The sequence below is a fragment of the Lacerta agilis genome, chromosome 1, assembly GCF_009819535.1.
Source record: "Lacerta agilis isolate rLacAgi1 chromosome 1, rLacAgi1.pri, whole genome shotgun sequence".
In the NCBI taxonomy this organism is placed as follows: domain Eukaryota; kingdom Metazoa; phylum Chordata; class Lepidosauria; order Squamata; family Lacertidae; genus Lacerta; species Lacerta agilis.
In genome coordinates, this window is record NC_046312.1 from 93,419,684 (window position 1) to 93,436,695 (window position 17,012).

A 17,012-nucleotide genomic window follows, 5' to 3' on the forward strand; every position below is an offset into this window, starting at 1 on the left:
TTCATTCTCTGTTGCAATAATTCACCCGAATGAAAAGAGCTTCAAAAAATGTGATTTTTAACTTTCAGTTCCATTTACCAACACTGATTAAAATTGGCCACCACCAATCAGGCAGATTAAAGTTCCAGCTATAATACTTTATCTCTAGCCACATTATGAAATAAAAAAAATCTACTGCATCTTACATTCTAGATGATGGTTTTGAATTTAAAGATAAAAGAGACATTGAAGTATTTTCCATTTCACCACTAGCACAGCAGTGTTAAAAATTATTAGCATTATAGATAGGTGGGACAGACTCATGTGACCTTTCGGATCTTAAGTAGTGTTGCATTTAGTTTCAAAGTGTATTACACATTAAATGTACATTTTAGTTGATTTTAGTATTTATATATAGTATTTAGAATTAGGATGTATATTTGCAGACTTGATTTGTTGTTACTTACTTATTTCATATCTGGTAAAGTTGGGAAATATGTCTATCAGTTTCCAAAGAGGAACTTGAGAGTCATAGGACAATCATTTCTTTCATTGTTTTCAACAAATAGCATGTGATGTGATATGTATGCAATGTTTCTTTAGAACCACAGAGAAATATAGTGGCCCCAATCCTGAGAAAGTTAGTAGCCCTTAATTTAACCATGGCTTAATTTGTCCCATGAGACTTAAGTCCAGTTGAAGCGAATGAACTTTGAGCATAATTTTCTCTTTCAGGTTTGGAACTAATATGTTGGTATTTTGATAGTTCCAAGCATTTTATGTCCACTATGTTCAAGGTGTTTTCAAAGCAACAACTAAGTGTCTGAAAGTATGTGAACAATCATTGTTACTTCTAGAATGTTTATCTACTTTTCTTAGCAGCTGCAAACCATTACGACAGAATTCAACATCATATGAGCAGATCTTCGCTTGTGCAACAGAGCTTCCTCTCCTCCACCCACGCCCTCCATCTGCTCCGGAGGATTGAGGATCCTCTGGAGTAGATTTGGGAGGATGGAGTGAAATGTGAATTCCCATTGCATGAGTGGAAGTCTGTCCTGCTTGTGCACACACCATTGGATTTCACACTTGGTATATAAATAGCCCGAATTATTTTTTCATCTAACTGCCTAAGCCTTTCATTTCCTCTTAATATAAATTGAATCCCCACCACCACCACCTCCCAAGCATGCTCTCACTATATAGACAAAGACCTGATTAACCTTTTGGGTTTATTTTTAATGGTTTGTGAGTTTCTTCTAACTTTTTAAAACTAACATATGTTGTTTAATCTCCCAGTGGTTCTTGGCAAACTTCTCTTATCAAGAAGCGCTTTCGGACACCCAAGTGGCCATAGTTAATATTCTGTCTTCAACGTCTGGTAAGAAATGAAACTTCTTGAAAAGACTGTTGATACACTTAATTTTAGCAACTACAATTCAACAAGCTTTATCCAACTCATTGCATGTTTTAAGAAGAACATTATTCTATATTTTTGGTTGCAAAACTATACCTGGTAATTGACTTTCTTTCTTTCATTCTTTCTCCTCCCCCCCCCCCGACGTTTATGTGTCTTTTTCTGTTAAAAACCAACCATGTCCCACGCTCAAATTGTATTTCTACAAGCCCAGATCAAATAAAGATGCCCTGAATGTTTTCTAGAAAGTTGGGATGCACATTTTGATAACAACGAATCATTTTAAAAATGCTGAGTAGGAGGGGATTCTGGTTATGTTCTGAACAGTCCCCCACCTGCTGGTAACTCAGTATCGACTCAGCATGAAAAGGCAACATGAACAAAGGACCCCGATAAAAATAATCTTTATTGTACATGAACCTAGTAAGAGCGAAAGGATTAAATGCTTATTAGAGAAACCACCTCATGTAGTCATGCAATCTGTACATTAAATAATTAATTGTGCTAATAGGGAAAGTCTTACTAAATAAAACTTTAAAACAAAGTGGTTTCCTTAAAAAAAAATCAGATAGTTTCAGTTTAACTCATACCATATAAATATTTGCTCTCCTTAGATTATTTTAAAAGCAGTGATGTTGTATTTTAAAAATTAAAATCAGTTTTAGTTTAATTTGGTAGTAAAAATTATGTGCTATTAATTTAGGGGGTATTTTGTGATACTTAATATTAGTCATAGAATTAGACCTATTGAAATCAATAGACGTAACTAAAGTCAGTTGATTTTGCTGCGTCTCTTCTGAGAAGAATATTGGTTATTCCTCAGCCTTGGCCCTCCAGATGTTTTTGGCCTACAACTCCCATGATCCCTAGCTAGCAGGACCAGTGGTCAGGGATTATGGGAATTGTAGTCTCAAAACATCTGGAGTGCTGAGGTTGAGGAAGCCTGTGTTAGACCCAGGCTACCGCTGCAGTCTTAACTGTGTCTACTCAGAAGTTAGTCCTATTTAATTTAGTGGCGCTTACTCCTGGGTATAAGGAGTTAGGGCTGCAGTCCTAACCTCACTTACCTGGAACTAAGCCCCATTTAATTTAGTACGACTTACTTCTGAGTACACATGGTTAATAACATTCATTCATTCATTCATTCATTCATTGAGTTTATATACTGCCCTATACCCAAGGTCTCAGGGCGGTTCACAATAAAAATCACAATATATAACATCAAAAATAAAAATAATCCAATAACCCCTCCCCCAAAAAGAGCCACCTTTTAAAAGGGTATAGGATGTAAGTTAGTAACAGCTAAATTCCACTGAAATGAATGAAACTTCAGTTGGTTAACTTTTCTACATTTATTTCAGTGGGGCCTAAGTGAGACTAACTTACTTTGGATCCCAATCAATTTTCTTTGACATGTTTTTCAGTGTAGTGGGTTTTCATCTGGTAAAGTGGTTACAGTGTTTCTTTGTATTGTGTATTCAATGCCCCCCCAATCTTAAATTCTTTCTTTTCACAGGATTATTTACCTTAATCCTAGCTGCAGTGTTTCCAAGTAACAGTGGTGATAGGTTTACCCTTTCAAAATTGTTAGCTGTCATTTTAAGGTAAGAATATAGACTCTTTAATCTCCAATTTTCTTCTCTCATACAGGCTTGAATTTTATTACATTCTTCTAGATAGCTGGATTTAGTAGTGCAGGTTTTGTCACTATTTTTAGATGCAGCAGATCTTGAACAGCTGTAGGGGGAATAAGTTTGCAGAATACCTGCTCAAATGTTGCTCCTGTTCTGGAAGTTGGTTTGCCAATAATTGCTCATAGTCCCGTTTTGCAACATGTAACATAGAGTTATAATTGTCACTGAGTCCTAACCTGAGCTGCTTTGTGTTACTATGGCCAGGTGGACCTTGTTAAATCAGATGACTGTGTGAAATTATCAAATATTAAGTTTTCCTTAGGGCATTTGGATTGTCTAGTGTACTTAGATATGAAAATGTTCACATATTAAAATAGCTTATACTTCATCCTAAGGGCTTCTCCACATATTATTCAGATATATTTGTATATGTTCTATAAACAAGAAATATAATAAAATTATATTTGTTGTTGATTATCTGAACCATTATGATGCTTTGCTTTTCAAAGCATTGTTAATCCTAGTTTATATACTTCTGAGTGACATAGCAAAGAAGGAATACAAAATATTAATATACTTAGCCCATAATTATAGGTAGGCAATACTTTTAAGTGATTTCCACGCAGAATGTCTTACTAAACTCAGCTTGAACTATAATACTTTATTTCTCAAATAGCATTGGAGGCGTTGTCCTTGTGAATCTGTCTGGGTCTGAGAAATCTGCTGGAAGAGATACAATAGGTACATTTCCCTAAAAATCTGATTACTGTTTGTTGAAATATCTGAGTAGGCATTACTGTACATTCTTGAGACGGGAACTACAAGAAAATACAATAATTTTTTATAGTAATATCATGTGTGGATTGCAGTTGTAGAAAAAGAAGAAGCACTTTCTTTATAAAATACTTTAGATATCCACTGTCCTCCAAGGGAATTTCTGTGAATGGAATGGGAATTCTCCTCCTCTCAACTTTATTCCTTTGCATCCCCTCTATTCTAAATTATTTTGGGGAGCGCTCTAGAACAGATGGTGTAGGGCCACATAGGGAACTGCAGTCGGAAGTAGAGAAGATCCATTCTGCTCAGGATTAGATTAGGCTGTCACCCTTTTATGTTTTGCAGTGCTTTCCCTTTTTGCTTCATATGGTTTGTTTGTTTGAGTATAAATGAAACATCTTAACAGCATGTCAACTTGCAAGAAATTCAGTATGTAGTACAGTGGAACCCCGGGTTACGCACGCCATCTGTTCCGGGATACTGTGCGTAACGCGGGCGGGCGTAACTCGAACGCACGTTTTTTAAAAAAACGAAAAACCGGAAGTCGCACAATTTGAGCGCTTCTGCGCATGCGTGAACTGCGCAGAAGCGTTCTGTGCACCCGGCGGTTGCACATGCTCCAGAAAACACTTCCGGGGTGCGGGAGTGCGTATCCCGAACGTACGCAACATGGAGCTTACGCAACATGAGGTATGACTGTATAGCAATTACGGTAATAGTTTTATTTTAACACAAGTTGTGTGGCTTTCTCCTCTCCACCCCCAATCTACAGGGTCCTTGTGGTCTCTTGTGGGAGCTATGCTTTATGCAATCTACATAGTCATGATAAAACGAAAAGTAGACAGAGAAGACAAACTTGATATACCAATGTTTTTTGGTAAGAACAGAACTTGAAACAATACTATTTTCTGTTAGCAAGTCTTGCTCACTAGGATCCAGTTTTATAAAAATGTACAGGCAGCGACCATTTTAGGCACATCCACTTGATGCGTGATCGCTGATGGACCCGGAAGAGGGCAGAATTATCACTGCCTTTTCCTTTAAGAAACCTTAAGGGCAAATGTGGATAGGATATTGAATTGTGTGAATTTACATGAAATGCTTATACAGCTCCTCTAGACCAGGTACAGTCTTGGGGTGTCTTTTCTGCCCATAGTAGAAAGGATACCCTACCCATAAATATCTCCTCTTGTTCTAGCACACACTGCTAGTGATGTGCTTTAATCAAACAGTGAGGGTATACCTATTTTAATAAATAATCTAATTCCAGGTTAGAGGACTATCCTAGAAATACTACTTATTAATTTTTTAAAAAATTAATCCTGTTAATTTGACGTGACGATTATCTACCAAATGAATCCTGTAAAGAGTCTAACATACATATATACTAGAGAAGTAGTGAAGTTCAAGAGAAGTTCACTACTGTAGAGATACGGTTAATTATTTTGGCTTTGTTACTAACACTTTATTATTCTGGGTTTTTGCAGGTTTTGTTGGTTTGTTTAATTTGCTGCTGCTTTGGCCAGGTTTCTTTTTACTCCATTATACTGGATTTGAGAACTTTGAATTTCCCAGTAAATTAGTCCTTATGTGCATTGTCATCAATGGCCTTGTTGGAACCGTCCTGTCTGAATTTCTCTGGCTGTGGTATGTGCCTAGCTCTGATTCATTGTTTTATATCAATATCAGGTAGCTATTAAGGAGTCAACAAACGAGGCTGCATTTTACCGAAAGAGCTAGGACTATTTTTTACAGGGCACTGGTTATTGCAAAATATTGTGTTAAAAGTTATCAACGCAGATATATTTTGTCATCACCAAGAAGCATTAAATTTCATTAAGTAGAAGAAAGACTATGTATGTAATGCAGCGCTGAAATTTCTGGCTCAATAAGCCATGATAGGCATGAGCTGCATCTACCGGCCTCCCCTCCCCCTTTCACATGAGTTGCAAAGCAAACAAATATTATTTGATTCTTAAATGTAGCTTCCCATGACGTGCAATTTGGGAACTATGGCTAAGGTGTTACAAACAAATCAAGGTTAGGCACTAGCTTTGAACCAGAGTTTAAAGGTGATGTATGAATCCCTGCTTGTTTGCAGCCACTTTAGGACTCAGCTTACAAGTCATGCAAGGCTATGCTTAAGAGCTAAATCCCCTCTCTCTTTCCTTCTTTCTTTCTTTCTTTCTTTCTTTCTTTCTTTCTCATTCAACCAGAGTAGCAAAGGCAGGGGCACTCTGCTAGTGTATACATTAGCTTATTAAGGCAGGGTTTGGGGGCGGGGTTTGTTGTTTTTTGCTTAGTGCAGTAGTGGGAAGCCTGTGGCCCTTAAGTTGTTATTGGACTCCACATCCCATCAACTCAGACAGCATGGGGAAGGACAATAGGAACTGTAGTATGGCAACACCTGAAGGGCCACTTGTTATGTGCAAATCAGGTTGGTATATGGATGTATTGGGGTTGGCTACTCAGGGTGGCCACACCACTTGCTCTGCTTGTCCAGAGCAAGTGACCATTGACCCCCCCAGGCTATTGCCAGAGTTCCCCAACAGCCAGTTGGGAGGCTTCCAGCACAACGCTGTGAAATGTGCATTCTTTCTCTCTTTAAGAAGCCATCTGAGTCTGCAAAAGTACTGTGAATTAAACCGGGTACATGTCAGTGCTGTGGCGGCAGCATATGCAGTTCAGTTCTCATTCCCCTGCCCAGTCTCATTGCTAAGGAATCTCAGTTCTTGGCTGGGAAAAGGTTCTAGGTGGTAGTAAAGGGAGAGAAGAAGAGCTTCATGGAGAAATGAGTCAGAAGGAAATATGTAGGTGCTCTGTGTTCATGTGCAGCTTTGAATCTTATCTGTTGTATGTAGACACTGTTGCATAATTTTTGTGTGATCATCAACCCTGAGTAAGGTATCAAGGGGCTGAACAGTACAATGGTTTTTTGATTACCTAAAATAGTTTCCTTTGAATCAAATTGCGAGTGTCCAGTTTGGAGGATCAAGGTCTCAGTATCCATGTTCACTTAGCCTGCAAACCTATACCCATTTTCCTTGTCCTTGGTAGGGCTTACTTTCAAATAGACACACTTAGAATTACAGTGTTAGTCTCTCACTACTTGATGAATCACTTGATAATGAAAAGTCAAGTGTGTGGACTGTCTATAGTGATTTGGTTTGTATTGACAACAGATAATGCAGGTAAATAGTAGTGAGATCCATTAGTTAATTGATGATGACTCATAAAGATGTGTGAGTCCTCACTTGATTCTGTAATCATTGAGTGAACTGTGATGGGCAGTCCAGTGAAATACTTTCTTTCCTGTAGGATTAGTGTTGGATTGGAAATACATTATACCGTACATGTTAACACTACTTGAGTCGGGCCACAGCTGGGAATTATGATATTTATTTATTTTTAAAAAATAGATGATTTCAAAGGTAAAAACCTGGAATTTGCTAGTTAAATTTGAAAACCATGTAGGATATGTGTGAAATTATTGAGCTGGTCTTTCTCTATTTGTCTTCTGATCTTGGTGCAGTTTGTGTTCTCAGTTTTGTCTCCTCAGCTAAGTAATGTTAGAAATATTTATATTTAGAGTTTCTTTGTATTATTATCCGTTTTCCAAGTGCTTTGGCTTTCAGAAATGTGTTTAGCAGGCCACAACAAGTCCACAAATTATGCTTATCCATGGTGTATACAACAATGAAACTTGCTTCTACACTTCCCCTGTTTAGTTTTTAAACTCAAGTGTTTTATATTTTAACATTTTCTTAGGGGCTGTTTTCTTACCTCATCACTGATAGGCACACTTGCTCTGAGCCTTACAATACCTCTGTCCATAATAGCCGATATGTGCATGCAAAAGGTAATGTATTTTATTCTTTTTATTATTATTGATGACGATTGTAAGAACTGCCCTGATTAGGACTCTTAGCAATGTCACATGACTAGGGAGAATTAAAATAGCTATGGTAGGGAGAAATAAGTTGTACTTAATTGCAGGCAACTGCTTTTGCTTTTCCAGCAATATCATTTAATGTTCACTTCCTTAAATGCATCCTTCTCTTTTTATAAGGTGAAATAACTGGGTGGCTTTTTTGGAAAATGGAGGGGTGGGGAAATGTAATGGGCACGATCCTTGCAGGCTCACTGATCACATAGGGCATAACAGAGGCCTGTTCCTTCCTTCCCCACCTATCTTGACACATAGAAGTGCCACCAGGGCAATCCAGGACATGAGATGTCTGTGCATACCTCCCATTGTCCTTCAAGCTCATATTTCTTGATGGAACAAGGGCTGCATGAGAATGCGGGAGGCACACATGGGCCACCCATTTTCCAGGTTTCCTGGTGCCTGTGTTTGCAGAGCGGGGAAATGGAGCTCTATTGTCTCTTTCTCAGCCTCTGTGCACAAGGGCATGGAACCTGCATGGTCACTGAACCAGTGATTAAGCTCTTGAGTCTTTATATACCTTCTACAAATTAAAGACGTTTCCTAACTTGCTAGAATTCTGTATTATAGGAATTAGATCCTGATTAGGCGGTTAGAAGGGTTGTATAATTTTGTATGGGTTTAGAAGCCTCAAAGGCAGGCATAGGCAAACTCAGCCCTCCAGATGTTTTGGGACTACAACTGCCATCATTCTTAGCTAACAGGACCAGTGGTCAGGGATGATGGGAGTTGTAGTCCCAAAACATCTGAAGGGCTAGGTTTGCCTATGCCTGCTCAGAGGTCTTCAAAGGTTTGACTTTTCATAGAAAACCCAAGAATGTTGGTGGTTCTAGTTAGAACAACAGGCGTTAAAAGTGAATTATGGGTTCTTTAAATGGGAGTAAATAGAGGACTGTTATGTCCCCATTGCAGCATGTCTCCATCACAGTCAAACTATCATGTTATTGCAGAGGATTTAGACATGCTTGCTCTTGTAAGTTGCCATTGAAAGCCTTGCTGGAAACATGCTTTGACTTTATCCTTCATTGCTGAACAGAATAAGAAATGGTGCTATAGTAGTTACGGTTATTTGTCCATGAACAATAAGTTGAGTTAAGTTACCAGCTGTCAGAAATAAGATTACTTTTAGATACAGTTCGGGTTTAATTCTACAGCAGGAAGGATTTTATTGAATTCAGGTAGTTGTTGTTGCTTTTCAAGTAGAGGTGCAGAGATCCTATAGGAACATGGGTATTTTGACAAATGAAAATACTCTATCAGTATGTCAGGGACGCAGCAGGAAAACTGTTTAAGTAGATTGCATGAGAAATACCTAAATTACTTGATGAATGAAGCATATGGCAGGTTGTATTTTAGCCTGTCACAGTGGAAGTGTTGTCTCGTTTTCATATTCATTTTTAATGCTGGTAGAATTTGCCCTCGTTGTGACACTTTCATTCTAAAGTGAGACATTTCCAATATAGCGTGAGATTAGCATTTGATGCAGCTACTAGTCTTAGCTGCTAACAATGGCTTTGGATTGATGTCCAAATAACTTGCACAATTCAGACCCACAAATTAAATAATTCACACTTCTTTCTGCTGAATCCAATGCTGAAATGCTTCTGATCCCTAGTATACAATGTTTCTTCCTTTGTTTTTTACCTTTTCCCCTACCCAATGGCTTTAAGGTCCATGAACTACAAAACAGGTTTTTCCACTTATGGCTATGTGGAACTAGGTGGCAGTAGCAAAGTCTTGGCATTGCACGATGTACCTAACCAGAAGGAAGCAGCAACAAAGAAAGATGGGTGCCTGAGTGGAAAACTGGCACAGAACTCTTTCTTCTTCACAGTGGCTGTGTTTGGACATATTAATGAAATGCAGTTTATTGTTCCAGGAATGAGCTGCAGCAAGCTTAAGGCTTGCACACACTCTTTCTTCAGCAAGGAGAGGAGTTTGGAACGGGCTATGAAGCTGGCTTGCTTCAACAACCGTAGTTGAAATTAACTGAAGTTTAACTTTGGTTAATCAAAACTGGAAGCAAAAGCTTCCAATCTTCTCATGGCTGATTTGGGGGCAGTTCCTGGTCCAGCTGCAGCTCCCTATGACACAACCCAAGCTGTTGAAACGGGACCCATGTCCCTCAGTTGAGACATTTGGAGGGCTCTAGAGGAGAAGGAAGAAAACTGGTTGTGTGGAACAGCCTTTCAACCTTTTGGGATGCAACCAATATTTTTTTAAAAAATTGATGTGTCCAACTTTTAATCAAATATGAGTAAAAATTAGTTGGTTGCAACACTTGGGCTTCTGATTTTGTAAACCGGGTAACTTAATTTACTTGCATATAAATAGTGTATGTGATAATATTGGCAACTGTTCCAAATAAAGTGCCAATATGAGATGGATATTCCTATTACTGTGTTTTAAAACCTTAAACAGATCTACTCCATCTAGGAAAATGTTTTCCAAGATTTCTGTAATGACCAAATACCTTCTTCCTTTACTCCACTTTTACTATTGGTGGAATAGCAAATTGATATTTTAAAAGCAAAATGCTATCCTTGTTCTAATTTCAGGTCCAGTTTTCTTGGTTATTTTTTGCCGGGGCAATCCCTGTATTCTTTTCGTTTTTCATTGCAACTCTCTTATGTCACTACAACAACTGGGATCCAGTGATGGTGGGAATTAGAAGAGTTTTCGTATTCATTTGCAGAAAACACCGTATTCAGAGGTGGGATCATTTCTTTACAGCTTTATCTCTTTCCATTCCTATGTGGACTTCTTTTGATGCATATCTTTATTATTCCTTTGTTTTGCCACTTTTGCTGGGGTGTGTGTGTGTGAAAAGGCGGTTAGGGCATCTGCACTTTTAATAGTTCTACAGTACAGAGAATATAAATATGTATCTTGCATGAGTTGAAATTCCCCCTTCTACACTGCTATGAAAGGGGCATGAAACTTCATCTACACAACTTTGATTAGTTTGCATGATCTGGTTTCATGAAATATATGTTCTCATTGGACATTGTTCTAAATTCTTAAATTATGAATTTCTTATTACAGCATACTTTTCTCAACAGTATTCTAGTTTGGGAAGACATTATTCCACTAACATTCTTTGTATTGCTCATTTTACAGATAATCCAGGCACAAATAATTATTAACATAAAACTTAGTAAGGACATTGAGGAAAACTATGTATATAAAAAAGGGCAAATCATTTATAATTTTTACAAAGTAACCCCTGACAAATAAACAACTATCAAAATGATCTGATAATTAAGCTGTTCTTTTTTATAAACATACTTTTCCTTAGTACATGTTTTAGTTATCAATTTAGTTTTAGAGCCAACAAACTTGGAGTGAAGAATGTAAAAGGGTTCTAAACAAAATGCTGTGCATGACAATTTCTCATCAAAGTCAAGATATTTTCCCTATCAGGACTAGCATTATAGATGTGCCTGTCTGCTTTTCATAATGCTGCGTATAAATACAAATTTCACAATCTGTATTGTTTTATAGAACATCTGACGAAAGTGAGCAATGTGAAAGTCTCATTGCCATGCACAGTGTTTCGCAAGAAGATGGAGAAAATGGCTGTTCTTAGACAACAGGTATGCACAATTATAAAAAAGATGTGGGTTGCATCTAAGTTGTTGTTTGTACCCCGCCCATCTGGCTAGGTCCCCCAAGCCACTCTGGGCGGCTTTCAACAAATATTAAAATACATTAAAATGTCACAGATTAAAAACTTCCCTAAACAGGGCTGCCTTCAGGTATTTTCTGAATGTCAAGTAGTTGCTTATCTCTTTGACCTCTGATGGGAGGGCATTCTACAGGACGGGTGCCACTACCAAGAAGGTCCTCTGCCTGGTTCCCTGTAGCTTTGCTTCTCGCAGTGAGAAGGCCCTCAGCATTGGATCTCTCCGGGCTGAACGATGGGAGTGGAGACGCTCCTTCAGGTATACAGGACTGAGGCCGTTTAGGGCTTTAAACGGCCTCGGTCCTGTATACCTGAAGGAGCGTCTCCACCCCCATCGTTCAGCCCGGACACTGAGATCCAACGCCGTTATAAAAAAGAACGTATTACGTTACCAACCTGAAACAATTCCCATCTCCTTACTTTTGGAATTGTCAGGGATTTGCCTTCTCCTCACGAGGAGAGCCCGGGGGGAGGTCCTACTCATGAGGAGAGCCCAGGCGGGAGTACTCCTCGCTGGGAGAGAGGGGAAGGTGATCCTGCTAGTGGGGAGGATCAGGGTAGGGAACCTCGAGAGGAGGTCTTGCTCAGGTACAGGGAGCCCCAGCCACTGCTGTCATCTGACTCCTCTCAAAGCCCATCGCCAGAGCTCTCTCCTGCGGAAGAGGAGGAGGAGTCGAGAGTCAGGGATACTGGGCAGAGATCCAGCAACGCCAGCCTGAGGCAATCAGAGGGGGAGTTGCAGCTTCCGGCGCCAGCGCAGCATCGGGGGGTCAGGGGACACAGAAGACGTCGTTTCAGGGTGCCGAGGCTTTGGTGCTGGGCGGGAAACAGGAGAGGGGCACTTCCGGATTCTGCAAGTGACTGAGCAGTCATGTTTTTAGCTAGCTCTGCACTGTAAATAGCTATGCACAATAAAGTAATCTTTAGTGTAAGCGGACTCTGTCGTTACTCATGAGCAACACCGTGGTGTACCCTGACAGGAATGTTAATAATAAACACAGGTGTTATAGAGCCGGTTGTGTGTGCCAATTGATGACAAAAATTGCAGCAGCACAACTTCAGAGAATCTGTGAGCATCAGTTTTAATAGTGGTTTAACTTGTAAAGTTTCTAATGTTACATTGTTTGTTTGTTTTATTTAGTATAAAAATGTTTATCATTTAATATTTTAAAAATCTCTTATTAAGTGGTGTGCTGTCTAAAAAGCATACAAAAATCATGAAAACATGGAAACAAAATTATGTATGTGATTTAATAATTTGATAACCATGAAAAAAGACTTAATAATCACAGGTACTTCATAATGACACTGCCAGATATGTGTAAGTGCATGAATGTAATTTAAAATACCCTTATTTCCCAATAATCCATCCACTTCTTCCTTTATGTACTAAAACGCTGAACAGGCAGCTATGTAGTCAGATCCTTAGGTTTATTTAATCTATAGCAGCATGATTAGTTAATGTAGGTTATAAAGTCCAGTCAGATAAATGCAGAATGTTGTATGTAATAAACTAATAATACTTTCCCCATTTCTTCAATAGTGCAAGATGGAAAGATAACTCAGCGAAGAGACAATCTCCTGGAAAGTCCTTATGGAATTATGTTTCAGTGCCTCTTCTGAATCTTTAATTGTTTCAGTTCTTTTGAAACTTAAAAATACACTCTCACTTTCTCAGTTCCAATCTTGAATCGGTTTTATTAAAGAGCTACTTTACTACAAGAAATCCCAGTCCTTCTAAGAAACCAACCCGCCTTATAGAACTCAGTTGGTGAAATTACTTGATACAATCAATGAAGTGAATGCTGATCTAGTGTTTTTTTGTTTTTGTTTTTAAGCTTTCATATTTTCTTAAGTGCTGGATGACATTTTTACAAATACTTTTCAAATTCTGTAAAAAGTCTCTGTGAATCATAATTTTGTATAAACTTTCAAATGTAAAAGTAAAATACGACAGTTACCTGTAATAGGTACTTATTACCCTGTATGATGCTTAAGCTCTACTTGAATAATAACAAAAGAGCAGAAAATTATTTAATTTATTGAATAACTTCATTATTTCAGAGCTATTATGGCTACTCAATACTATATAATATGCCATCTTATCTATATGAAAGACCTTGAAAGAGTTTGGGTGCCTTGTGTTTTAAATATCTGTGTCCTAATTCAAATTTTTGAAGAACTCTTAATGTAAAAGTATAACTTAACTTCAGAATCCGTATAAAAATGAACTACAGAAACTGATCTAAAGAATCTTCTAAAGAATTCAATTCCTGTTGTTTCAACGAAAGTTGTAAAATGTATCAAACCAAATATAGAAGCTGAAAGCAATAGAGTGCTCTGAATTCAATGATGGAGAAGGAAAAAAAGTTTCTAAACTTTTGTACACAATTTCTCATTGAAGTCAATATATTTTTCCCTATCAGGACTAGCGTTATGGATGTACCTGTCTGTGACCAAGAAAAAGGAGGTGCTTATTTTCCTCCCTCCCTCTTTGTTCCCAAAGCTGCTTTCCCATCTGAGGAGGAAAAAACACAGGATCTCGTTTTTAAAAACCAAAAGGATTGATCGTAGAATGCCTGTCACATGTAATTGTGGACTAGAGAATAACACATGTATGTAATTTGGAGCTTGCAATGCAAGGCTTTCCTCCTCAGACAAAGGTCCCCTGGCTGCATGGAAGTAATATGTTGCAGTGGTGCATTTTTTTTAACAAGTTAAATTCATTCTACACTATGTGGAATAGGTTCTGGTTTACAGAGAATTCTAATACATGTGAAGATTGCATATAAGTTATCAGTTTTCAGTAAGACAAAAGGCAGAGGGCTCAAATGGTGGGGAAAGACTTTGATCTAGAAATTTGCTAGCAGAAATTCTGTTATTGGTGCTGTTCCATCAACTATTGTGCTACAGCCAGCTGAAGGCATTGTGTGAACTTGAGATGGAAGCTTATCTGGATTTCAGTTCTTGCGCAAGGATCTTGCACTAAGTCAGGAAAAGGCTATTCAACTCATCAAGGAGGACTTCCACTTGCAGAAGGGCATCTCTGGATCCCACCTTTACATTGCAATCCTGTAGACACTTACTTGGAAGTTAGCCCCATTGACTACAAGGGGAATTGCTTCTGAGTGAACACCTGGAAGATGCACTGCATATGTAAACTGATAGTGCTACAACAGTACTGTGCAACCCAGTAAATATTTTCAGAATAATTAAACAATGGGTTTCATTTATTAATTTAAGACTATTGGCTGTTTTAAAAACACACACACACACATGCACACACACACCACATTAATTTCAAAGGTGTCTATTTAATGCCTTTGTTGGATACTCACTTCCTAGTTTCTAAACTTTGAAGTACAGATAGTATCTATGAGCCTTATCATGTATTACACTAAAACTACATGCTCTAAAATACAAGTTGTGGTTCAAATCCTCCATATACCTCTACTCTCAATGGCATTGTGAACTTGTACATTCCACTCTTAGAATACAGTAGAATGTAGCTTGGATCCTGAGTTGCCCTTCCGCAAAAGGAAGGGACTGCTTGCTAGTGGAAGGGAGGAGCTGGTTTTTGCAGTTCCTTCGTAGGCCCCAGTGCCAGGTCACATGCTGGTCTGGATGATCTTCCTACCATCAAATGTAAATTTGAAGGAGGAATTCATTTAAAAAATTGCGCTCTCCTTCAGTGGGCAGGAGCATCCCCTGAACAGAGTTCTGCTCATTGGGAACTTAGGCCAACATTTTTAGGAGAGAAATAGTCAAGGCTAGTAGTGCCCATACAAATAAGATGAGAACAAACAAAATTGTGTCAATTAAGGAAGCACTTTCACTAAATATTTCGTCCACTTAGTTAAGTAAACTATTTTTTTTCAGAATCGGTATGTATTCCTACTTATGGCTGGCAACCATAGATCATGTATAACCTTCCATACCTGCACAGTAGGTTGCTCTCAGTCACTGTCAACTATTGAGAGGATTGTAAGCTGTTTTGTGTCCATTTGATTTCTTGACCGCCAACTTGAATTGATTTGTGACTTGACCTTGCCTAAAGTTTAGATCGTTGGCAGGAGCAAGACTTATCTCCAATAAGATTACATTGCTTTAGGAAGGCGAGAGATTATGGCCTTAAGCCTGTCTGGAAATGGAAAAACAAACTATTAGTGCATCAGGCAGTGGAGAAAGTAAGCAACAATAATGATTTGCTTCATTAATGTTCTACTCTTTGAGAGTGTCAGTCAAGCTTGGTTAGTAAAAGTTGGCCACTAAATTATGTTTTTATAGCCACTGGAGCAGTAATTTGGTGGATTATACAGTAATGTGCCTCCTGTGACCAATTCTGCTTTCAGATATGTGAGTTGCAATGTTTATGGCAGGGAGGCAAGTACCATTTCTACATTCATGGCAAAAAAACAACCCCAGTATTTACCTGCAACAATTAGCAGGAAGCCATCCTAACCTTTACCTTACATAATCTGTCTTTAAAATACCTTGATAGAAGAGTGTTTTTTAAATAATAATAATAAAAAACATTGTGAAGATATGATAAATATATTTATAATGCACACTTTATTTCAACATTTCCTGTATACCCAGCAATACCACTAGGTGATAGACATGTGGTTTATTCTCTCTGGGCCTAGCATCCTCTCATTACATTGTTTGTTTAAATGTGCTCAGAAAAGCTAGTGTGTGAGCAAAACTATTAACCGTTTGGATTGTTTTTCTTACTATTATTTTAGCAGTTGGGAGTACATTATAAAGTGAAATCTCTGAAAACTGTCAACAGTGATTTTAAGGTTTTAAAATGTATGAGTTACAGTACATACATATTATATATGGCATTTAATAAACTATAATGATATTTTTCTACACTCAGTTGTGTCTGCCTAGTCCCACCCTGAACAATAATTATGGCAACAGTCTTGCTTCTAGAACAAATTCTTAATGTCAACATGTAGCTTTATAAACTTGGCAACTGTCTATTATATATTGTGTTTAGGACCAGCTTATTAACTGCAGTAAGTGTGTGAAGGGGATAAATCGCCTGTATCGCCACTCTGGAAGAGCAGAAATTTATCACTTTGCATCTTCACAGTATCTGGAATTTTTAAATCGCCTCTGGATCCAATCCAATATTCTCAAGACAAACTTAGTTCCCAGTGCCTCTGTGTGGGACATAGGGACAGAGTTGCCTCGTTTTTTAATTATTTAGCTTGTTCACTGAAGTAAAGTAACTTTCTGAAATGTCGCATAGTCATATATTGGCTTAAAATGTTTTTATTTGCCAACTTTTTAAATTAAAGCCCACCTCAAGTACATATTTAATATTGGCCTCTCCCCCAGGTTAAAACAGATCACACCAAAATGCAAAATTAAAAGTAAACAGTGTCAAATTGGAGGTGCTGGGAATTAGATACGGGGCCTTGCATTAATGAACAAATGACCCTGCTGCTTCTGAAACCTGTGCTTATCCTATCTCTACCCCAAGAGCAGTAATTTGGTTCGGAGTATGTCTGTTTATTACAAATATTTTAATATCTCCCTTTGATCATATTCCCAGAGTGTTTA

At 38.1% G+C, this 17,012-nt stretch overlaps 1 protein-coding gene across 3 annotated transcripts in view; it reads left to right on the top strand.

Moving 5' to 3' along the window:
• The window catches only part of SLC35F5 (solute carrier family 35 member F5), a 30,280-nt gene extending 16,515 nt beyond the window's left edge, over positions 1–13,765 (top strand). For all 3 annotated transcript variants that reach the window (XM_033163743.1, XM_033163759.1, XM_033163749.1), the window contains 9 exons: positions 1,279–1,360; positions 2,913–3,000; positions 3,707–3,771; positions 4,580–4,684; positions 5,295–5,454; positions 7,576–7,666; positions 10,312–10,466; positions 11,258–11,349; positions 12,982–13,765. In XM_033163743.1, coding sequence (XP_033019634.1) covers positions 1,279–1,360; positions 2,913–3,000; positions 3,707–3,771; positions 4,580–4,684; positions 5,295–5,454; positions 7,576–7,666; positions 10,312–10,466; positions 11,258–11,342 — 831 coding nt within the window. In that variant the 3' untranslated portion in view covers positions 11,343–11,349; positions 12,982–13,765. The remainder of the gene's footprint in view (positions 1–1,278; positions 1,361–2,912; positions 3,001–3,706; positions 3,772–4,579; positions 4,685–5,294; positions 5,455–7,575; positions 7,667–10,311; positions 10,467–11,257; positions 11,350–12,981) is intronic.
• The last annotated feature ends 3,247 nt before the right edge of the window (positions 13,766–17,012 follow it).